Genomic DNA, 24,736 nt, shown 5'->3' with positions numbered 1-24,736 from the left:
AATCATTTTCCTTTTCGTCCTCTGACAAGAGCTCTTGAACCAACTTAGGAGCATTTTTAAACTCATCCACGGCTTCCTTAAATGCTTGTACTGAATCATTGACTGCATCAACATTTCCTGCATCCATCATCAAAGCCTTTATTTCATTAATCTTTCTAGTGCAGGCTCCCAATCTGCCTCTGCGTGAAAGGACGCACTCTTTTGACATGTCCTCAGACGCAGGCGTGGCTTTAGGCTCCAACATTGTTAATTATCACACAGATCCCTTCACTTTCAAAAAGGTTCATCAATAAGAATCCTTCTTTGCCACAATTCTTTTCCAAAATCAACAGCTTTGCTCTCTGTAGTGATCGATCGTTTCTTTGTAGCGCAGCGGCGCTTTCATTCATAAACCCAATCAGCTGATTTTACTCACCGCCCGCTGGCTGCTTTCTTTGCTCGTTGGTGAGTGATCGGCTGGTGACGCCCAACTTTGCGCTCTTCTTCAAGTCATCAGTGGAGTTTTTCTACGTGTTACGGCTACTCTTGCATTTGAATAGTTTCCAAAAATCTAAATTTGCCAGAGTAGTTCTCAGGAGGAGGTTTTTCATAACAAAAAGCACTCGTGGAGAATTTCCCAGTTTCAAAAAGTCTGTTTTCTTTGCTTACAAAAATAACAGAAATATTCTCCGAGTTGACTTAGAAAAAATTCTAATATAAAGGTTAACTGGTGTGTGTGTGTGTGTGTGTATGTGTGTGTGTGTGTAGAAAAACTGTTTCACTCCTCATTGGTTCACCAAACAATCAGATCCACCTCAGCAGCTGCTTCTACTTGTTAATCTCAGCAGGAGGCGCACTGACAAGGAGGAGGCTCTAAGCTAAACCAATAAATAAACCAATAAACAATAGCTCTACCATTCACACAACCTTAGATCTGTTACATTAATAATTTAGTATAAAAATAAATGAATCTAATTCTTAATAGGCTCCAACATTGGGTGTGATATTTAATCAGAGTGAGACCTCCCATCTTGGTCAGATCTCTGAATAAAGGTTCCTCAGAGAAGTGAAGGACATCAAGCCTTGTGTGGAGAACTTTCTTCATCTTGGTGGCTGTCTAGCTTCACATAGTCTTCTGTTGTGAGGACAGCAGCAACAGTCCATGACAAGCCAAGCCTAACAACACCACAGTGTCTCTCAGGAGCCCTTTGGCTTGTTCCACTATGTTATGGAGCTGGAACAGAGTTAGAAGAGAAAGATTTCAGCTAACTAGATCCGCTATCATCACACCTCTCAACTTTTAGGGAAAGTTAAGAGTGAGACTATGTTCATTTTTTGGGCTGGGGGATCGGTGGAGAATGGATCCAGTCAACTGTGTCTCATTTTTAACTGACTAGACATGGAAGTGGAGATGTTTTCCTTTGGTTAAAAAGTGAAAGGAGTGTCAACATCTTACTGTCCAGTTAGTGGCTTAAACAGAAAAACACCAAACTGTTCTCCTGGGATTGTTCCAACATACCAAGACTGTCTGATATGAGCAGAATCACGTCTGTTTAATCTCTATTCACAACATTTACACTCAATATTGCAGCTTCTCAACAAGTAAACGGCTCTGTGGTCCATGCCAGATTTCTGAGGAAAATCCAGTTTGCTCTGATTTTCAATCAATCAATCAATCAATCAATCAATTTTATTAGTCAACTGCAATTTGCATTACAATCGAAATTTCAGTTCCAGTACAACCGTCCATCACATACACTTAACAAACATTTTGGGGGAACGATTGACTGAGGCCTTGCGTTGCCAGGAACACACACAGTCGGCCGCTGCTACATGAGCGCTAGCCGTGAGGTGCGTTCCCCAAACTGCCCCAGACCCCGCTTTACACGGGGTCCCTAGGCGCTGCCTTGAAACTCTCGAAGAAAGAGCAACAACATGGGGGAAAGAGGGGAGAGAAAAAAAAGAGACAGATGTTTGCCTATTTATGCTCTCACCTATAAAGAGACAAACAACCGACACAAAAAAACCCTCATAGCACAAAAGCACAAATAAACACAAGACAACATGTATGCAGAAGGTAAACATTTGAGACCTGTCGCGTGTGTGTAATTCATCAGTTTTATGAGTATCAGTTATGCGTGTGTGTATGGGCGAAAGTGTTTTTCTCCGTGAACACTCTCAAGAGGCCATTGTCCTTGATGTTATCAGCCGGCCCACAGTTCAGAAAGCATCCAGGTGTCAGCGGGGGAGGGGGGTAGCCGGGGGCTTTTCTGGGCACTCCGTCATAACAATCCAGGAGTAGATAGGGAGGGAATCCAAATATGTTATTTGTTATGAGACAAGCTGCACTGCCTTTCCTGTCAGCTTTAAGTCTTTTGCTGGCTCCACATAAATCCAATTTTCCAAATTATTGGGCTTTTTCGCGCTTCACTCCCAGATTTTATCCCATCTCCCCTTGAGTTCAACCCCAAAGTCAGTCTGCGTTCCAGCGCAGCCAGCTTTTCGGCTTGGCTCCATTCACCTGCCAGGTTTGTCCGTTCACAGCCAGAGTGAGCGCGTCATGCAGCCGGCAGCCTGATCAAGGCCAAATGGCTCCGACATCCGCTGTATTTGCCGATACTTCAAAAATCCACAAAAACCAATAAGTAGAGATCCCAGTATCCTTAATCCAATGTGAAAATTTCAAACGTCCAGGAATGACAAGGTCGAAAGACACACCGTTTTCCTCCAGGAATTTAGGGTGTATCTCACAAAATAAGTCAAATCAGGACCAGACGGGTCCCCCTTCCGTTGCCTACCCGTCGAAAAAAATTTATCAATAGTATTGAGAGACCAGCTTACCAGATCCATGTTTTTCAGAGTTCGGTTGATATGAAGAAAGTGCTCAGAAGACAAGACATAGCAAAGCAAAGCAGGATGGGGGGGGGGGGGGGGGGGGGTAAAAGCTGCAGAGAGAGAAAGACACGACCGACCTCGGAGAGAGACAGAGAGAGCTATCTCTCTCTTTTGGCTCATTTGCAGAAATTCTGTAAAAACTCCACCTTCCCGAGTCCATTCAGCTGCTGCTTTATTCTTGTAAAATAGATTTTGTTACTAGATAGACCTGCATGAATGGATCACATGAAACAGACCCCACATGTACAAATAATCACTGAATAAAGTTATAACGTAGTTGTAAGTTTCTGCCGGTATTATTACACTCCTTTTTTAATCAGAATCAGAAATACTTTAATAACTACAGGTTACTACATGGGTTACTACATGCTGGAGCTAAATCTCACTGCAGAAAATGTAAATAATTTAATGGCAATAAAATTAGAACCCTGAAAGATGTGCACATCTCTCAGTTCTTCCATAGCAGGACTGCTCCTCTGAAATAAGAATATGCTATACAGCTGTTTAAAAAAAATCCATGTTGTAATTTCATGTAATGGGGCTAAATCAGTTTGATCTAAACTAAGAAATCTAAAAGAAATGATGCTGTAACTTGATTCTGTTATTAAGCCATGTAGCTTGATATAACCTCAGGTTTTGGACATATATGTTGCTCACAGAGGTCAAGTGAACGCTGCAGCTTTTCAAGCTCTGCGTCTCACTAGTTATTAAGAGACTGTAGAAAAAACACTATTGGTAACGTCTGGCACCAGCATCATTTATACTTAATGATAGCGGTGAGGAATCATTGAGGTGGGAGGATTTCCCCCCATTGGTGGACTGCATGTCAGAAATAAACAGTGAGGAAAAATGCATCAATAAAAGGAGTAAAGGGCTCCTTTAGAGAGAAGAGGAGGAATGATTTAATCATGTTCACCATCAGACTGATTGACTGAAGGTTGTAACTCAGGAAATAATAACTGATTACTGAGTTCCTAATTAAAAGCAAACAGTGATTTTATCAGGCTGCAGCAAACAGAAAGAGAGCAAAAGTAAAACCAGCAGCAGCAGCAGTAGTAGTGTCAAGAAATCTATCAATTTTAATATAATTATGTAGATATGATGATTATTATTATAGTCAATGTTCATCATAGAACAATAAATAAACCAAATGTTTTTAAACTTGGTAATTATTGACATTAACAAGCTGCAAGCAGCTATAAATGGTTGTAACAAAATCTTGTCTTGCAGCAATATATCAAGCTAAAACAGACTTTGTAGTAAATGAAATAGGGCTCCCTCCACTGCAGACAGCAGCAGGTAGAATGTACTTCAGCTATTATACCACTGAAGAAGTAAAGTGCTAAACTAAGTCAGCCACTGGTAAACTCCTGCAGCGGAGAGCATGCTGTGAAGAAAAGCTGCTTTATTGATGCAGTTGTAGTAACACGCTGTGTTCTAGTGGAAGTAACGTAACGCCGTTATCTGTTACATTAAGTCATGACTCTCTTTACTAAATGAAAACTGGAGCCTCCTGTTTTCTTTTTAATACATTACCAGTAATTTTACCCAGTTTGGTCACTTCCAGTAAAAGGAAGATGCATCACTTGTATGTATAGTTAGAGATGATTTGGAAGTGAGATGAAGCCAAAACAACCATAGTGTATTATCACTAGACTCACATATGTCTAGAGATAATCTGGTGATAATTTACATAGAGGAGACGGCCAAATGCTACCATGGACATCCAGATAGATTTAGTCAGTTCTGTTGTTTTACTCTAGATGATCTTTCTTCATCTTTGTGGTTAAATGAAGCTTTTAACCAAAGCAGAGACACAGCAGCTCTGCAGTGGAACCAAGACCTGAAGAGACTGAAGAGATTCTCTGTGTGGGTCAAACAGGACATTGATGTGAAGAGCAGATGTTCATCTGATGATGACATCACTGTTGAGTCATCATCTTTTAGTCTATCAGTCTTTATTAGTCTGATTTAACTACAACTGATCTCATTCTTTCTCTCATCACAGACTAGTGGGCTGTAGTCTCTACATGACTGAATGTGAAGTTGTGGCCTCAGCCCTGAAGTCCAACCCCTCCCTGACTGACCTGGAGATAGATCAGATCAGTGATACATATAGAACCATTGGAGACTCTGAGATGAAGCGTCTCTGTGAGATCCTGGAGACTCCATTCTGTAAAGTAAAGAAGCTGAAGTAGGTTTTATCTTCACTGCTACTTTAAAACTTATTTTAATTAATAATTTTGTTCTGACATTTTTTATTTACAGACAACCTGCTGTCCAAATGTTTTGCTTTGTCAATTATTTATTTTCTTCTTTGATATTTTCTGTATTGAACATTTAACACTTAAAATGTTTTGGACTGAAGAACAAAAATGAGGAAAATAAGTCAAATGGTGTGAATTATTGATGGAGATGTTTTAATTTGATTTGGGAAAGATTTAGATAACCAGATCAGATCATTTAGCTTTATTTTTCATTTCTTTGTCACATCTTTACATGAAACATTAATGTTTGTTCCTCCAGAGTAGTGCCAGGATCACATTCATACACATAAACAGTAAAATAAACATAATAAAACAGCATTATCTAAAAAATGAATGTCTGAGAAGACCAAAGAGAGAAAATGTAAACTAAATCAAAGCGACGGCACCAGCAGGTTGCATGTTCTCCCTGTGCATGCGTGGGTTCTCTCTGGGTACTCCGGCTTCCTCCCACAGTCATAAAACATGACTGTTAGCTTAACTGGCCTCTCTAAATTCTCCTTAGGTGTGAGTGTGTGTGTGAATGGTTGGTTGTCCTGTCTGTCTCTGTGTTGTCCTGTGATAGGCTGCTTACCTGTCCAGGTGAAGCCGCCTCTCAGCCACTGACAGCTGCAGATAGACACCAGCAGCCCTCAGGACCCCAGCAGGGATAAGCCTGTTGGAAAATGGTTGGATAGACGGCACCAGCAGGTTCCAGCAGCTCAGCTTTGTCCTGAAGCTGCTGTTCTGTTGGTGCGGCTCAGAGAGGAACCGTCCTCTTCAGTCTGACAGCTCAATCAGACAGAACCAGAACCAGGAGCCAGCAGTGTGGCTATTAAAACTACAGCACAATATTGAAAAGCAAAAAGCTCTACTGCAGCAGACGCTCTCTGAACTCAGCAGTACCGTTCAGCAACAAGCCAACAAGTTTGAGCACCAAGAAGGAAAGCAAAGAAAAACTGAAGAATCATCATTTCTATTAGTCTGCAGACCATTTCTGCCTGGCAGACCATGATCCAGAGGAACATCTGGCTCCAGCTGTTCTCCATCAGCCTCCTCCTCCCAGGATGTGAAAAAGGAGGTGCTGGGAGCCCCATCAGCCCGGATGCTCTGTTGGCTCCTCACTTTAAATCGGCGCTGGAGAAGATCCAGAAGAACGCCGAGGAGTCAGAGACGCTTCAGGACCTGGTGAGGCCTCGCTCCGGGCCGACGTCCCTCGCTGGTCTGCCGGCTGCTTGGAGCACCGTGGTCAGGAGGTCAGGAGCTCCACGCCTCCTGGAGTCTCCCTCTGCTCCTCCATCAGCCTCCTCCTCCTTCAGCCTCCTCCATCAGCCTCCTCCTCCCTCTGCTCCTCCTTCTGTCCTCCTTCTCTTCTCCTCCTTCTCTCCTCCCTCTCTCCATCTTCTCTCCTCCTCCTGACCTCCCTCTCCTCCCTCTTTCCTCCTACTCCTGACCTCCCTCTCCTCATCCTTTCTCCTCCTCCTCTCCTCTCCTCCTCCTCTCCTCCTTACAGACTGATCAGCAGAGGCTCCACGCTGCACCTCCTTCTCTCCTCCTCCGCTCCTCCCTCTCTCATCCCCCTTCTCTCTCCTTCTCTCCTCCTCCTCTCCTCCCTCTCTCCTCCTCCTTATCTGTTCATTCACTTCTCCTCCTTCTGTCCTCCTCCTCTCCTCCTGTCCTCCTTCTCTCCTCCTTATCTTCTCCTCCCTCTCCACCTTCTCTCCTCCTCTCCTCCCTCCTCCTTCTCCTCTCCTCCTTCTCTCCTCCTCACAGACTGATCAGAAGAGGCTCAACGCTGCACCTCCTTCTCTCCTCCTCCTCCTCCTCTCCTCCCTCTCTCCTCCCCTTCTCTGTCCTCTGTCCAGCAGAGCGCTGCACCTCCTCTCTCTTCCTCCACGGTTCAGATGAGTCATGGAGACGGTTCTAGCGTCTCCAGAGCAGAGCGCTGCACCTCCTCTCTCCACCTCCACGGTTCAGAGGAGTCATGGAGACGGTTCTAGCGTCTCCAGAGCAGACCGCTGCACCTCCTCTCTCCTCCACGGTTCAGAGGAGTCATGGAGACGGTTCTAGCGTCTCCAGAGCAGACCGCTGCACCTCCTCTCTCCTGCTCCTCCATCAGCCTCCTCCTCCTCCTCCATCAGCCTCCTACTCCCTCTGCTCCTCATGCATCAGCCTCCTCCTCCTCCTCCATCAGCCTCCTCCTCCTGCATCAGCCTCCTCCTCCTCCTTTCCTCCTCCTCTCCTCCTCACAGACTGATCAGCAGAGGCTCCATGCTGCACCTCCTCTCTCCTCCACGGTTCAGAGGAGTCATGGAGACGGTTCTAGCATCTTCAGAGCAGAGCGCTGCACCTTCTCTCTCCTCCACGGGTCAGAGGAGTCATGGAGACGGTTCTAGCGTCTCCAGAGCAGAGCGCTGCACCTCCTCTCTCCTCCACGGTTCAAAGGAGTCATGGAGACGGTTCTAGTGTCTCCAGAGCAGACCGCTGCACCTCCTCTCTCCTCCACGGTTCAGAGGAGTCATGGAGACGGTTCTAGGGTCTCCAGAGCAGAGCGCTGCACCTCCTCTCTCCTCCTCCACGGTGCAGAGGAGTCATGGAGACGGTTCTAGCGTCTCCAGAGCAGAACCCTGCACCTCCTCTCTCCTCCACGGTTCAGAGGAGTCATGGAGACGGTTCTAGCGTCTCCAGAGCAGAGCACTGCACCTCCTCTCTCCTCTTCCACGGTTCAGAGGAGTCATGGAGACGGTTCTAGCATCTTCAGAGCAGAGCGCTGCACCTTCTCTCTCCTCCACGGTTCAGAGGAGTCATGGAGACGGTTCTAATGTCTCCAGAGCAGAGCGCTGCACCTCCTCTCTCCTCCTCCACGGGTCAGAGGAGTCATGGAGACGGTTCTAGCTTCTCCAGAGCAGAGCGCTGCACCTTCTCTCTCCTCCACGGTTCAGAGGAGTCATGGAGACGGTTCTAGCGTCTCCAGAGCAGAGCGCTGCACCTCCTCTCTCCTCCTCCATGGTTCAGAGGAGTCATGGAGACGGTTCTAGCGTCTCCAGAGCAGAGCGCTGCACCTCCTCTCTCCTCCACGGTTCAGAGGAGTCATGGAGACGGTTCCAGCGTCTCCAGAGCAGAGCGCTGCACCTCCTCTCTCTTTCTCCACGGTTCAGAGGAGTCATGGAGACGGTTCTAGCGTCTCCAGAGCAGAACGCTGCACCTCCTCTCTCCTCCTCCACGGTTCAGAGGAGTCATGGAGACGGTTCTAGCGTCTCCAGAGCTGAGCGCTGCACTTCCTCTCTCCTCCACAGTTCAGAGGAGTCATGGAGACGGTTCTAGAGTCTCCAGAGCAGAACGCTGCACCTCCTCTCTCCTCCACGGTTCAGAGGAGTCATGGAGACGGTTCTAGAGTCTTCAGAGCAGAACGCTGCACCTCCTCTCTCCTCCACGGTTAAGAGGAGTCATGGAGACGGTTCTAACGTCTCCAGAGCAGAACGCTGCACCTCCTCTCGCCTCCACGGTTCAGAAGAGTCATGGAGACGGTTCTAGCGTCTTCAGAGCAGAGTGCTGCACCTCCTCTCTCCTCCACGGTTCAAAGGAGTCATGGAGACGGTTCTAGTGTCTCCAGAGCAGACCGCTGCACCTCCTCTCTCCTCCACGGTTCAGAGGAGTCATGGAGACGGTTCTAGCGTCTCCAGAGCAGAGCGCTGCACCTCCTCTCTCCTCCTCCACGGTTCAAAGGAGTCATGGAGACGGTTCTAGCGTCTCCAGAGCAGAACCCTGCACCTCCTCTCTCCTCCACGGTTCAGAGGAGTCATGGAGACGGTTCTAGCGTCTCCCGAGCAGAGCGCTGCACCTCCTCTCTCCTCCACAGTTCAGAGGAGTCATGGAGACGGTTCTAGTGTCTCCAGAGCAGAGCGCTGCACCTCCTCTCTCCCTCCTCCACGGGTCAGAGGAGTCATGGAGACGGTTCTAGCTTCTCCAGAGCAGAGCGCTGCACCTTCTCTCTCCTCCACGGTTCAGAGGAGTCATGGAGACGGTTCTAGCGTCTCCAGAGCAGAACGCTGCACCTCCTCTCTCCTCCTCCACGGTTCAGAGGAGTCATGGAGACGGTTCTAGCGTCTCCAGAGCAGAGCGCTGCACCTCCTCTCTCCTCCTCCACGGTTCATAGGAGTCATGGAGACGGTTCCAGCATCTCCAGAGCAGAGCGCTGCACCTCCTCTCTCTTTCTCCACGGTTCAGAGGAGTCATGGAGACGGTTCTAGCGTCTCCAGAGCAGAACGCTGCACCTCCTCTCTCCTCCTCCACGGTTCAGAGGAGTCATGGAGACGGTTCTAGCGTCTCCAGAGCAGAGCGCTGCACTTCCTCTCTCCTCCACAGTTCAGAGGAGTCATGGAGACGGTTCTAGAGTCTCCAGAGCAGAGCGCTGCACCTCCTCTCTCCTCCTCCACGGTTCAGAGGAGTCATGGAGACAGTTCTAGCGTCTCCAGAGCAGAGCGCTGCACGTCCTCTCTCCTCCACGGTTCAGAGGAGTCATGGAGACGGTTCTAGAGTCTTCAGAGCAGAACGCTGCACCTCCTCTCTCCTCCACGGTTAAGAGGAGTCATGGAGACGGTTCTAACGTCTCCAGAGCAGAACGCTGCACCTCCTCTCGCCTCCACGGTTCAGAGGAGTCATGGAGACGGTTCTAGCGTCTCCAGAGCAGAGCGCTGCACCTTCTCTCTCCTCCTACACGGTTCATAGGAGTCATGGAGACGGTTCCAGCGTCTCCAGAGCAGAGCGCTGCACCTCCTCTCTCTTTCTCCACGGTTCAGAGGAGTCATGGAGACGGTTCTAGCGTCTCCAGAGCAGAACGCTGCACCTCCTCTCTCCTCCTCCACGGTTCAGAGGAGTCATGGAGACGGTTCTAGCGTCTCCAGAGCAGAGCGCTGCACTTCCTCTCTCCTCCACAGTTCAGAGGAGTCATGGAGACGGTTCTAGAGTCTCCAGAGCAGAGCGCTGCACCTCCTCTCTCCTCCTCCACGGTTCAGAGGAGTCATGGAGACAGTTCTAGCGTCTCCAGAGCAGAGCGCTGCACCTCCTCTCTCCTCCACGGTTCAGAGGAGTCATGGAGACGGTTCTAGCGTCTCCAGAGCAGAGCGCTGCACCTCCTCTCTCCTCCACGGTTCAGAGGAGTCATGGAGACGGTTCTAGAGTCTTCAGAGCAGAACGCTGCACCTTCTCTCTCCTCCACGGTTCAGAGGAGTCATGGAGACGGTTCTAGCGTCTCCAGAGCAGAGCGCTGCACCTCCTCTCTCCTCCACGGTTCAGAGGAGTCATGGAGACGGTTCTAGAGTCTTCAGAGCAGAACGCTGCACCTCCTCTCTCCTCCACGGTTAAGAGGAGTCATGGAGATGGTTCTAACGTCTCCAGAGCAGAACGCTGCACCTCCTCTCGCCTCCACGGTTCAGAGGAGTCATGGAGACGGTTCTAGCGTCTCCAGAGCAGAGCGCTGCACCTCCTCTCTCCTCCTACACGGTTCAGAGGAGTCATGGAGACGGTTCTAACATCTCCAGAGCAGAACGCTGCACCTCCTCTCTCCTCCTCCACGGTTCAGAGGAGTCATGGAGACGGTTCTAGCGTCTCCAGAGCAGAGCGCTGCACCTCCTCTCTCCTCCACGGTCCAGAGGAGTCTTGGAGACGGTTCTAGCATCTCCAGAGCAGAGCGCTGCACCTCCTCTCTCCTCCACGGTTCAGAGGAGTCATGGAGACGGTTCTAGCGTCTCCAGAGCAAAACGCTGCACCTCCTCTCTCCTCCTCCACGGTTCAGAGGAGTCATGGAGACGGCTCTAGCGTCTCCAGAGCAGAGCGCTGCTCTCCTGTCAGAACTGCAGGAACTCATGAATAAAGACGTAATTTCCAGGGTTCTCCACGGGGTTCTATTGCCTTTATTTACTGGTTCTGATCACAGAGAGACGGTTCCACATGCTGACAGTCAGACAGCTGCTGGAGAACGTTCTCCAGAACCACTGGTTCTCCTCCATAGATCTGAAGGACTACTTCCATGTTCCATCATCCCCAAACACAGGAAGTATCTGCGCTTCTCCTTCCAGGGGATTCCCTGTCACTACAACCTGCCGTTGGGTTCCTCTCTGGTTCCACGCACGTTCTCCAGATGCCGCTGCGCTCTGCAGGGATGAAAATCCTCTTTTATGTGGACCACCTGCTCTTGCTGGCTCGGTCCAGAGAGGAAGCGGCGGTGCAGACCAGAGCTCTGGCTCCACAGCTGACAGAACTGGGTTCTCCATAAAGTGCTAAAAGGTTGTGTTCTGCGTCCCAGCTGCTAGGAGCTAAACTGGGCCACCATGAGAGCCCAGAGCAGACGCTGTCAGCGCTGCTCCGCCGGGTCACACCTCCACACAGTGACAGCTCTGTCCGTCATGCGGCTGCTGGGGATGACGTCAGCGGCCCACCTGCTGCTTCCGCTGGCTCTGCTTCATAGGAGGCGCCTGCCTGCAGAGATGCTTCACCCGCCTGCGCAGAGACCCTGTGGCCAGAAGAGGCAGAGGATGACTGCAGTCCCTCCGTCAGTGGGAGCCCACCTGGCCCACTGGGGAAACCCCCCCACTGTGTCAGAGGGAGTTGCCCTCAGCAGACCAGAGTCACACGTCCCGGTGTTCACAGACGCTGTCAGGCTGGGAGGAAGGTGTCTGTCCCAGGTAGTGGCAGAGAAGTGGCCACACCACATGTCTCTCCACATAAAGGTGCTGAAGCTGACTCAGCATTTTGCTCCTCTGCTGCGGGACCAGCAGCTTCTGATCCACACCCACAACAGGCTCACAGCAGCGGCATAAAGCGCCAAGGCTGCTGCTTTAGCTTGAAGATGAATCCAGAACAATGTGAGCTGAAACTCTGTTAAATGATCCATGTTTACAACATTGTGGCTGTGAGAACCACTGTTCTAGCAGAACCCTGAGCCAGACTAGAAGACAGCAGCATTTTAAACAGACGCCAGAGCCATCAGACTTAAATATCCAGCAGCAGCAAGTGATCATGGATGGATTTATGTTCAAGGAGAGTTTATTGTTGGCTGCTAATCTCCAAGCTCTAGTGCCCCCCCCCCCAACTCTAAGCCCAGAACATCTTCATCAGCAGCCGCCACTGCTGAGAACCACACCTTGATCTGGACCTTCACACGTCATGATAACATGTTCTGGTTCTGCTGGCTTTAACTCTTTAAATCAGTTCTACTGGATCACATATCAGACATCAGTTCATCATGTTTCTGGCACTTTTACATTCAGGGATATTCATTTTCTACATTTGATCATTTATTTGTTCATGTTTCAGTTTTAACCTGCATCCTGGTGGCTTCAGCTCACATCTTTCATTCTTTATTCAGATTGCAGAACTGCAGTTTGTCAAAGATCAGCTGTGAACATCTGGGTTCTGCTCTGAAGTCCAACCCGTCCCATCTGACAGAACTGGACCTGAGCCTCAACAACGACCTGAAAGATGGTGGAGTGAAGGAGCTCTGTGGTTTCCTCCAGACTCCCCTCTGCAAACTACAGACACTGAGGTCAGACTCCATGTTTTAGTTCTGATATCTGTGATGTGAAAGTTGCAGACATCTGGCTGATATTCTACTGATCCACACTGAGGATCTTCATGGTAAAGTCTGCTTTCTTCTTCACTGCTTTGCTCCACTTAAAGTTTCTTTGTTTTTCTAACTTCCTGTCAGCATTTATTCAATAATCAGCAGAAAACATGAAACAATGACCTGAATTTCAGTTTAGAGTTGCAGCTTTTATCCAGAACTGAGGAAGAGGAAGAGAGAAGAAATAAAATGCTGATGTTTCATTTATTTGAAGGTTTTTAATCTCTTTAAACCTTCATCAGGTCAGTTTTTCTCCATTTTCTACAGGATGATGTTAAAATAATTGAATAAGTGGATGTAATTGAGCTGAAAAGCAAAGTTCAGATCTTGTATTGTAATAAATCTTTGCTGAGTTTGTTCCTGGACTTGGAGCCAGTTTTTAATGTTGTCTCTCTGTGTAACTGAGTCTGAGCCCTGATCTCAGGTCAGAAGCGGACAGCATTGGGACCCCCAGTGTGTAGAAATGCCCCTCATGTGAAGCGGCTCAGAGGGGTAACTTTTGTGTTAGATGGTATAAGATATAAAGTGGAATGAATAGGGCAGAATTATGAATCAATAGTTGTTAAGATCTGAATAGGAAATGTTCAGATTTTAGTGATTAATCTATATAGTTGTAGCAGGAAGTTGACCATTGAAGATCTTAACGAAGTAAATGAAGAGCATGAAGGAAAAACTGTATGGTGTAGTGATTTCAGTTCACATCATGTTTTATGGGGCAGTCTAAATACAGATGCAGATGGATTGGTCATTGAAGAGTTTCTAGAATTACATTCACTGGTTTGTGTTAATGATGGATGTCCTGCTAGGAATGATTGTAATAGGAATTCAGAAAGTGTTTTAGATTTAACATTGGTGTCACATGGAATAGCTGGAATTACATCTTGGAGGTGATGAGTGATTCTCCTATGGGTAGTGATCATTTTCCTGTTATAATATCAGTTGGTTCTGATGTAGTTAAAGAAGAGGAAGTACTGATTCCAAGATGGAGACTAAGTAGGGCTACTTGGGAATTATTTCACTATTTAGTTAATAACCAGTGTGATAAACTAGATGAAAACTTGTTTTCTGATGTGGAGTTATGTAACTCAAAGATTGTGTCTGTTATTGTTAATACAGCTGAAACTGCAATTACTAAAACAGGGAAGTGGAAATAAAAAGTCTATTCCATGGTGGAATGAGCAATGTAGTATTGCTATAAGGGGAAGAAATAAAGCTTTTAAATTGGTAAGGAGATGCCATACTTCTGAGGCATTAATTCAGTATAAGAAAGCTCAAGCTATAGTTAGGAAGACTGTTAGAGCAGCTAAGAAGGCATGTTGGAGGCAGTATTGTAATTCTATTGGAGGAGAAACCAAGTTATCTGAGGTATGGAGAGGTATGAAGAAAATAAATGGTGTTAAGAAGAACTGTCAGGGTTCAGTTTTTGCCCTGCAGCACCATGGACAGTTCCACCATTCACTCAGCCCAGTTCCACTCTGATCACCTACACCTGTCAGCCTCTAATCACCCGGGACTCACTCCACCTGCAAGCCTCTCTATATAAGCTCCCTTCAGTCAGCTCTTCCCCGCCGGTTCGCCTTCACTCAAACCTCGTCTGCCAGTCAGAGTTTTCCAAATGTAACTGCCAGAGTTCCTCTCAGTCTTCACCTTGGTGTGCTCCTTGTCTTCCTCACGTCTGCTGCCTGCTCCCTGCACCTGCCAAGCCTGCCTGCTCTCCAAGTCTGCCAAGCCTCAGCTCCGCCGTCCAGCTCCAGCCATCATCACACACCTGCTGCAGTCTGGTACAGCCTCCGCTTCTCCATTCCATGATTCAACCCTTCAATAAAAACTCTTAAAGTGGCTCTGTGTGTGGCTGAATTAAGGTTCAACAGTACGTTTTCTGACAGTGTGAACCGGCCAGAATGAACCCGTCGCCCACACAGGGCCCGGAGCCCATAGCCACGTCTCTCCTGAGCTTCATGGAGGAACCCATGTTCCTCAACCTGAGGAAAGTATTGGACTCGTTACCCACTGTTAACCTGCTCTGGGTGTGGATGAATACAGAGGAGAGCCTGTGGGACGTGTACAAGGACCAGCTCCCACTGTTGTCCCACCTGGGGATTACCGGTCTAGTGGAGGAAATAGAATGGATTAAGCAGACCGCCTCCACCCAGACCTCCACCCACCAGCCTGTCCACCCCAGCTGCTGTCTCTGCGGCTGCTGCAGCTCCTGCTGCTGATAAATATTAAGGATCTTTGTTGGCTGTGGGGATCAGAGTAATCAGACCTCGTTTCATAGTGGGACAGAGATTATTGCTTGAAATGCATTCCAGCCGGGCCTCAATTAATAGTTTTCATAAATCTTTCCAAAAGTCTAGGCCTGGAGATTTACCCTTTGCCATTTGTTGTAATGCTACGTCAAGCTCTTCGATTCTTAGATCATCTTCCATAAGATTTTTAAAATCAAGATTCATTTTTTGACATAATCCTGAATTTCATCGAAAAAAGACTGGCAGTTGGATTCTGAATACTTAGAACAATAAAGATTGCTATAAAAATGTTTAACTGTGACATGTATTAAATCCAGGTCTTCAGTGATATTACCATTAATAATTAGTTTCTGAATCTTCTTTTTGGACTGTCTCTGCTTCTCAAGACTGAAAAAATATGAAGAGTTATTTTCCCCGTCTTCAATCCACCGAGCCCTGGAGCGAATGAAAGCCCCCCCCCCAGCTTTATCTAGAAAAACATCTAGTAGAGATTTGAAAACATCAAGTTGACGATTCAGATGATTAAACTGATTTTGAACATAGAGTTAAAGTTGGGATTGTTTCTGTTTCCTCAGTTTTGAAGCAGGTTTTTCAGTCTTTATTGCTGTAGTCCTGACATTAAATTTAAACCACTCCCACTTATTTAAGGGTGACCTCCGTACCCTGTGAAAATAACCTTTCACAGGGTACGGAGGCTGCAGGTGTGCATAGGGGGCCAGCCTGCTGTGTGAGCCTGCATGTTTGGACCACCACTCTAATGGACAAGACTCTGGATTGATTGTGGGCTCTGCTCTGTATCGACGCACACTGTTCTCAATTGAGTCTTCTTCCTGTTCAGAATCAGATTAAGATGAAGCAGCCAATAGGGTTAACCTTTTCTTTGGTGGCTCTGATGTTCTTTCTTCTACAGCTTTCTCTGTAATAACCCTCTGTTCCTTGACTAAGTTGGTGACTGAGGCCCACACCTCTCTCCTCTCTCCTCTGGCTATACACTTGAGGTCCTTGAATCTAGGGTCCAATGCAGTAGCAATCTTCAGATATGCAATGTTGGCATTTTCCTTGCGTGTCTCCAAGTCTTTTCTGAATGTAGACTTGAACTTGGCCATGTAGGCAGGGTCATCATCTGAGCTCTCCATCACCAGAGAGAGATGGCAAAAAGCAGGCAGGGCCACAGAGCATGAGACATACTTTTCTCCTCCCAAAAGTTCAGTCACATACCTGCAAAAGAAAACCAACTCCACTTCAGTCCAAAGAAATTGCATTCACTTCTACACAAAACATATCCTACATATTCATGCTGCATTTTACACACACATATTTATCTCTTACACTCAGCCAGTACAGTGAGAAACATGATGTAAAACATACCTGCAAGGCTCCAGTAGCGTTTCCAACCTCTGCAGTTTGTCCATTTCAGCTGTAGTTGGCATGACAATCTTAGTGTTTGTGGTGAGGACATCCCTCAGTGGCTGTTCCTTTCTGCCGATGCTTTTTATCATGTCCAGAGTTGAATTCCATCTGGTTGGAACGTCTTGTGTAAGCGACTCCTTCTTCTGTCCATGTTCAACTTGTTGTTGCTCCAATTCCGCAGCACTCGCTGGACTGTGTTTAAAGTGGCCAACAACTTTTCTGCACTTGGCCAGGACATTGTCAAAGGCACTGTTATGCAGGGATACTGTGACGGAACGCTGGAGACTGTGTGCAAAGCAGGGAACATGATCAAAAGGCACATGTCTCGCAGCGGCTATCATGTTTCGTGCACTATCTGTGCTAAGTGTGGTGACTTTATCTGATACATTCCACTGCTGTGCAACTTCAATAAAGTGTCCCGTTCACGTTTCAGCATAATGTCTCTCCTCTGTTTTCATTACCGTTAGAGCATGTGAGTGCAGAGCCCACTGTTCATCAATATAATGCACTGTAACTCTGAGGTAATTATGGTTACCCAGTGATGTCCAGTAGTCCCCAGTGAGAGCAACAGTGGGTGCACCTTGTAAAGTTGTCGCTTTTGCATTCCTCTCCTTTTCATACAAGTCGTGTATTCTTCTTGTGATGGTGCGTCTTGAGGGAATCTCATAACTGCCGTCATTTGTTGAGATTCTCAGAATGTTTGGAAGACCGACGTCCTCCACAACACTAATGGGCCTGCAGTCTGTAGCTATCTACTTGGCTATGGCATTTGTTAGCTTCTCTTGCCTTTGTTTATCTATACTTCTCCCACACGCTGCATCTAACCTAGTCTGCTGAAGCCTGGCGCCACTGTCTGTTTCCTTAAATGATTTGCTGCTATCAACTGTGTGTTTTGCCTTTAGGTGATATTTTAGACTCCAAGTACTCCGGTGATAAGACAATTCAACTTTGCAGTGATTACAAATAACTTTGCTGCTGTGGACTGTGGTGTCTGAAAGAACTTTAAAATGAAAATGGCCATGTAAAAGTGCCGTACCCTTCTCCGTGTTTGTTGGTTTGTTTATCTGCCAATTTCTTTTCTTTTCCGGTTCCTGTAGGCCTAAGCATGGCAGCCTTCAGCAACAGACTTTTAGTTTTACCAAATAAATGCCTGGGAGCAACAGACTTTTACAGTAATAAAAGAAATTATAAAAACTGCGTTAATACGAGATCAAATAATTGTCAGTGTTAATTGATTGATGAGTTAACGTGATAATAACGAGTTAACTTGCCCAGCCTTAAAGGAGAAGTCCGGTCAAAATCAGAATTCAAACTGCTGAAAGTACTTTAAATATAAAACTACTACATACTGTGCAAAAAATTATAAGTTTTTTTAATTAATAATAATTCTCATTTAATCATGTTTATTTGGAGGAATCCATCTTGGTCAAGAATAGTACTGTCACCTCCCATTTTTTTTTTTTACTGAAAACCCATTTGTGTACCAATATTTTTAACCATATCCAGCATTGCCTCTCTGGACGTGTGATCCAATTCATGTGTCCACACCACAGTTTTTCCTTCCACCAACTTACAAGCCTCTGTTAAAGCAATGAGTTGAGCTGTTTGAGCAGAATAGGAGTGCTGTAAAGGACCTGAGCATAAAACACCTGAGTCAGAACACAGCAAACCCATCTCAGTTTAAACCTGGAGCAGAACGGGAGGAGGAGCCGTCAACATACAATACGAGATCGGTGTTAGACATAGGGATGTCTTGTAAGTCAGGACGAATGGTACGAACAACATTTCAAACAGCTGCGCAGTCATGACTTTACTCATCCTCCTCTGTAGGCAGAAGTGTGGCTGTGTTTAAAATACTGCATCATTTTACAGTGATGTTAGGCATGTCCAATAAAATTTAGGAAAATTTAAGCCACCTTGCTGCTGATAAATAAGAAGTCTTTTGTTCCAGGAGGATGATAGAAACAAAATGTGGAACAAAAACTGTCAGAGAGTTGTAGCCAACAGTGTCACGTGACGTTAACACTCTTTTCTCAGCTGCAGCTATAGCGCACAAACAACCAGGTAAACCAGCTGCAACAGCGTGAAGTTTACTGGAATAATAGGCCACAGGTCGCAATTTGTCACCATGAGATTGCAACAAAACAGATGACATGAAACCAGATTTTTTATCCATCATTTAAATAAATGGTTTGTCAGAGTTTGGCAAAGCCAGCACCGGTGCAGAGGACAAGGCTGTTTCCAGAGCAGAGAAAGCCAGTTCTGCCTCAGACGTCCATGTGATTCTACCAACAGCTGCTAGTCCCCGTCCGTGTATTAAAGCAGCCAACGGAGATTCAAGCTTGGAGTTGTTTGAAACGTGAGCTCTGCAGTAACCTGTCATACCCAGAAATGAAATAATTTGTTTCTTTGTGATTTCTTTTAGGATTTTTAGAACTGCTTTGATCCGCTGAGGTGATAACTTTTTGCTTTTATGTTAAAGAACATGGCCAAAAATCTAACTTCCTCCTGAACAAAGCGCATTTAGATTTTGAGACTTTCTGGCCTTTTTTAAAGAGATGTTAAAGCTATTTTAACATGTCTGTCCTGCATTGGTTAGCTGATTCGGTACAGATTAACAAATCATCAATGAATTAAATGAGAAAGTTTCCACAAGTCAAAGTCAGGTCCGTCAGACACAAGGGAAGTACAATGTAAGTCATCTGATTCTTTAGGACACTGTCAGGTGTCACAGCATTTACTGCTGAGACAAAATGTTAAGGCACAGGAGCAGCTGGAAGCTTCCATTCGTATGCATACAAAGATTTATCTGGGGTCCAAAGTACTGCAGTAAAGTCAGAATCAGAGTCCTGAGTGTGAACCGTCAGTCCGTCAGAGGTTTAAATGATAATGTCCAATCTACACATCAAAGCTCTATCCATAAGATTTAAGCACACAGACAAGACACCAAAAGAAAAATGCTTCAGCTTCACTCCCTGCGGAGTGAAACACTTTAAAAGAAACAGAAAAACTTTCCCTAACTGAAAGCTGAGACAGAATAAACGAAACAACCACTGAGCTTTGGCTGTTCCTTCATACATTTAGCAGATAAGAGTGAGTTGCACCCGAGTCAACAACAAAATGCATTTTTTTTCAGCTATTACCAGTATAGAAAACATTTTAAAGGCATTTTTTTTAAAGGGCAGGGGTCTCTGTGTGGAGATACGTGCCTGTTGTAACAGCTGTGGCACATTCTAAGTGTGTGATGGCCTCTGTGAGCAAACTATGTGGATCAGTAGAAGCAGGTACCATTTCAGCATTCAAACACAGGTGTAGCAGGGTGTGTGTGAAGCCTCACGCCCCTTGGCAGGTCCCTTCTCAACGAGGTTGGCCTCTGGATCCAGGGTCCGATCCCCCACCTGTCAGTTACCGGCACCAGGCTGCTGCGGTCCCTGCGGGCAGTCGTTCTTCCAATGTCCCAATTGTCCACAGTTGCGACATGTATCAGAACGAGACCGCTGTCCACAACCTCTGCCCTGACGTGCACGACCATGTCCACGATGGTTAAATCTTCCTCGTTGAGATTCATCAGAAAACAGGATTAGGCCAACCTTGTGCAGATCAGTGTCTCTTCTTTTTCTTTCCTCCACTGATGATATCACCGCTGAGCAGAGCACGTTTCTTTGAATCAACCAGACGCAAAACTTGACTCCAGTCTCCAGACAAAGTTTACTTTCTGCAGCCACCTTTCTCCTTCCTCTCTGGGATTAGGGAGGAGGGCAGCGCTGGCCTGGATGTCAGCTGCAGTCCTTGGTCTAAACATGGGCTTAATTCGCTCCTGTCACCTCCAGCATGGGGAATTGATGAATCTGTCCTTGGGTTACTCGCTGTTTCTCATTTCTCTGGCATGTGAAAAACAGAGAGGTGCGAATAAAGTCCAGTTCTGGCTTTGAGATGACTCTTGTGTCTGCTCTGCCTTGGGAGAGAATGGGTCTGATGAGGGAGGGATCCTCCCGTAGTTTTCCACCCGCTGCTCCGTCAGAGCCGCTCTGCTTGCTGAGCTTGCCTCGCTCCCAGCCTTGCCTCGGTCAGCATGCTGTTGGTCAGGTAGATGTCTTCTCGGAGGGGGACAGGAGTCCAGATCCGGGTCAGCCACCTGGAGGGCCTGCACAGTGTTGCCAACTCCTCAGTAAGGAAAGTAGCTATTGGCTGGTCTAAAAGTCGCCAGAAGTCGCTGAATGACGTCATCGCCTAATTTGCATAATCTGCCACATGATGTGATGTGCATATTATAGACGCTGTGTGAGAAATAACGTCGTTAGAGAGAGACAAAAAGTGAGAAAAAACACTCAGAATATATATAGAGCTACTTTTTCTGTCCATTAATGTTTATTTATTATTATTATTATTTTTATTTTATTTTTTTATTTATTTTTATTAATGTTTATTTTATTACAATACTAACCCTCCTCCTTTACCCGGGTTTGAGACCGGCAAAATGAACCATAAAGAGAAACTATGGCGGAGTTACAAATTTTTTCCTTTCAACTTTTTTTCAACATTTTTTTTTCTCTTGTGGTCCACTAAGGAGCCTACAAACCACGGTAAAACATGAACATGTGGCTGTGTGAATCAAATGTCGTTTTTTATTTAAGATAAAATATTTCAAATTCAGTTATTTATGATCAACATGCGCCGTCAATCCCGGCGCATGCGCGCTTCATTTGCAATCTGGACGCTGACGGTAAACATGCTGTGGCTCTGACTGCAGCGCTGAGAGGGACTCCTGCGGTGGCGGGAGAACGGGGGAGGCGCCCCACGGCAGCACCTGCCGCTGGAGGACAAGAGTATGAACGATACGTGCTTTCACGTCAGAGTCTCCAGAAGTCGCTAGATTTGTCGCTAGTCGCTTTTTTGAAAAAGAGTCGCTGGAGGGGTCTGAAAAGTCGCTAAATATAGCGACAAAGTCGCTGAGTTGGCAACACTGGGCCTGCAGCTCCACCTGCAATGGAGCATGGAAAGGAGGGTGAAGCACCACATGTCTATATGTAATTTTAAACAAGGGGTCAGTCACATTTGTTACCATGTCCCCAGTAAAATATTTTCCCCTGCCCTCTGTTTCAGTTCAGAATTTAGTTTTAGCATTCATTGCAGCACTATATTCATCTTTCCCACAGATCTAAATCCCTGTTGTTGTTTTTATATATATATATATATATATATATATATATATATATATATATATATATATATATATATATATATATATATATATAGATATATATATATATATATATAGATATAGATATAGATATATATATATAGATATATTATTTTTACTTTTCACCTAGTCTCTCTCCATCAACTGTTTCACCTTATTTGACTGATTTATAACTTATCTTACCAAATTAAAGCACATTCAACACAATCATCTCCACTTTTCCCCCTAATAATTTTATGTATTGGAGAGTCTGGAGGAGGGGGAGACACCCCCGAGGCCTTTGAGGTTCCGGAACCCATTTTTTACCACAGGCGGCACGTCTGCCCGTCCTGGCTTTCTCCTTTATGAGGTGTAGAAATGCTAAAACCACCCGCAAAACCCTTTGTCTTGCTTGGTCCTATTGTTGCCAATAGACCAGCCCTGTTCTCCAGACAGGGTCAGGCCCTCGCGCTGATGATCCCACTCCACCAACTCTGCGAAATTAAACAAGTATTAGGAGATGATGGTTAATGTACAATAAAATGGTTTAGAGTAGTGTCTCACTCAGAAATCATCACAGAATTTTCTTTGATTCGGATCCGATCATCCAGGAGCTGCTGGCAGGTTTCAGGACTCCTTTTTTTCAATGTGGGTGGACTGAAGATAGGTCTTCAGGCTGGCCAAGCATCCTTATCCCTCACCACGCAGTCCTCCTGGCATGTCGGATCCTGCCGACAACGCCAAATTGTTATGGATATTAATAATTATCAATTAAGTGAGCACACCACTCATGAAAACAAATGATGCATCATTTGTCTTTAAGTTATTTTAATTCAAAAGCATGAGCGTTTGAATGTCTCTGTCCCCCAACGCAGTCAGGAAAACAGAGCAATGAGAAAAAGAACACACTAACTTTTATACATTCTGGGTTAACAAAGAAAGTGGGAGTTATCGTCAGAGGAGTGCAGCCACTGGTAAGATCCAGTTCCTGTCTAACTCAACTCCTCTCTGTGTCCTTGGATGTGGAAACACAATAGTGAATCTGTGAGCATGAGAGTTTCTTTCACACGGGAAATATGCAGGTGCACCCAGATGAGATATGATCAGAGTTACATGTATCAATAAAAATTTTCACAACAGCGCGCACACACAGACACAAACACAAACACACACACACACAGCGGAGGAGAGATCGCTGAAGTGACTGTGTTGAAATAAGCAACGTTTTTTTCCACTTTTACCAGTTGTGTTGGAACATCCGATGGCCATGTACGTGGGCATTGTTCCTTTAGCAATAGCTTGTGGGAATGTCAGCGGTGACGTCCTCTGGAAATCCGAAAAAAATATTGATGATGGCAGCTGTGTAGAACGGCTCCTATTGACTTTGCATGGAAAGCGGAGAGAAATACTGTCGCCGCTTCCGCTTTTCCACGTCGCAGGATGTGATGTCAAACGCCCCTTACTGCCCATATTTGGGCAGTCATGTCAGCCCCCATACACAGTGATTCAGACGACAATTTATGTTTTTATTTTCTTATTGATTAAAGATAAGTTCATTAAATAACCACAAACGTATTAGTTTTAGTTATAGCTAATGATACCCTGATTTTTCCTTGTTGACCGGACTTCCCCTTTAATATACACACACCAGACTGAGCTTATTGCCATCAATCTCCACTATTACAGTTACCCAGTGGCCATTGGTGTCACTGATTTGCTCCAACAAAGAACCTGGGAATTTATGAAACATAATCATAACCCCAGCAGAATGCAAAGTACCATGACTGAAATAAATTTGGTCACCCCATTGAAGTTTCCAGAATTAGGCTCCTCACTGGATGAATGAGTTTCCTGCAGAATTTTTTTTTTGCCTTTTGCTCTTTGCAATAAAGAAAAGTAGCCTTACTTTTGACGTTATTTTTCAAAGCCCTAGCATTGAGTGAAAGTAAAGACGATATGAAATAAACAGTAGTTGTGCAAAAACTAAGCTCAGGAACGATGAGCAGGAATGAGATAACTGCCAATAACAACTATAAGGAATAGTGCAATAGCCCTTTAAACAAATACAGACATAGTATGCCATACCAGTGGCAGTAAAGGAACACAGCGGTGTACTTAGTCAGGGTCCACTCTTTAATTATCCATCAAGGAGAAACCTTCCTCCTTCCTTGCCTCCGTATACAAATTCACAGACGGTGAAAAAAAGAACTGGAAGGCTGAAATAGTTTCAAAAGGTTGTTAAACTAGGGACAAAAAACCCAAAGGCGCTTTAAAACAGGGGCTAAAGCACAAAAATAGGGTTAAATCTTGACTAAACAATGACTGTACGCTAGATCCTGCAAAAACACCACCTCTCACTCCGCCATCCTGGGACCTCCATGGACCTAGGAGCTTGGAGAGTATCGTTACCCAACCGGACAACCAGAGATTTACCCAGAATGCACTCAGAGGACCTCTGGGGACGTTGGAGAAAAGGACGAGGAGTTTGTGATGGGTGTGGACCCCGCAGGTGGCCTAGTAGTGGAGTGGGAGCCGTGACTGTGGGAGGCGAGTTTTTTCCACTGGAGAGGAGGACTAAAGGGAGCAGAGTGTTTCTGTTAGCATTATTATTGATCTGGACCAAGGTTTCTTTTTAGTTTATTATTTGCTCTTTGAGAGAAGCCACCACTGAGTTTGGTCTCCATGTTCACATAGAAACAGGCCTGCAGCGTAGGCTTAGCTTGGCTTTTACCGCCTTTAGCTTTAATTAAAAAGCATTTAAGCAAATATTATTGAACTGGGATCTCAGATTGACTCCCTGAGGGTTTTTATTTTGCTGTTGTATGCAGAGAAGTGCTTGTTGTCTTTATTTAAAGGTCCTAAAGTACATTTATTTATTCACCTTTTTATTTTCCTAAATAAAGAGGTGGGGGGGGGGGGTGTTAACAGTTTATAACTTTTGTCAAATGGTGATTTAGTCTGTGCCTCATTATTCCAGTGTTCAGTGTTTAGTGCTTAAACCTAATACCATGCATAGATCTGTAGTCCACGTTTGCACTGCAAGTTTGCTGGTTCAAATCCCACAGGCTCCTGCCCTGGGTCCCTGAGCAAGACCCTTAGAGCCAGAATGCTCCGGGGCGCCACCCAGTGGCAGCCCACTGCTCCCTGAGGGACGGGTTAA

The 24,736-nt window shown here is 45.9% G+C and overlaps 1 protein-coding gene across 4 annotated transcripts in view; it reads left to right on the top strand.

Annotated features, from left to right (window-relative positions):
• The window catches only part of LOC118562406 (NACHT, LRR and PYD domains-containing protein 12-like), a 629,435-nt gene that overhangs the window by 24,735 nt on the left and 579,964 nt on the right, over window positions 1-24,736 (top strand). The window contains exon 3 of one of the 4 annotated variants that reach the window (XM_036134786.1): window positions 4,883-5,112. The exons of the other annotated variants lie outside the window; for them this stretch is intronic. Coding sequence (XP_035990679.1) covers window positions 4,883-5,072 — 190 coding nt within the window. The 3' untranslated portion in view covers window positions 5,073-5,112. Of the gene's footprint in view, window positions 1-4,882; window positions 5,113-24,736 lie in introns of those variants that run through there. 4 annotated transcript variants of the gene reach the window in all.

This window comes from Fundulus heteroclitus, unplaced genomic scaffold (assembly GCF_011125445.2).
Source record: "Fundulus heteroclitus isolate FHET01 unplaced genomic scaffold, MU-UCD_Fhet_4.1 scaffold_91, whole genome shotgun sequence".
Classification (NCBI taxonomy): domain Eukaryota; kingdom Metazoa; phylum Chordata; class Actinopteri; order Cyprinodontiformes; family Fundulidae; genus Fundulus; species Fundulus heteroclitus.
Note: the sequence above shows the minus strand (reverse complement) of the source record. Positions and strands in the feature narration are given on the sequence as shown.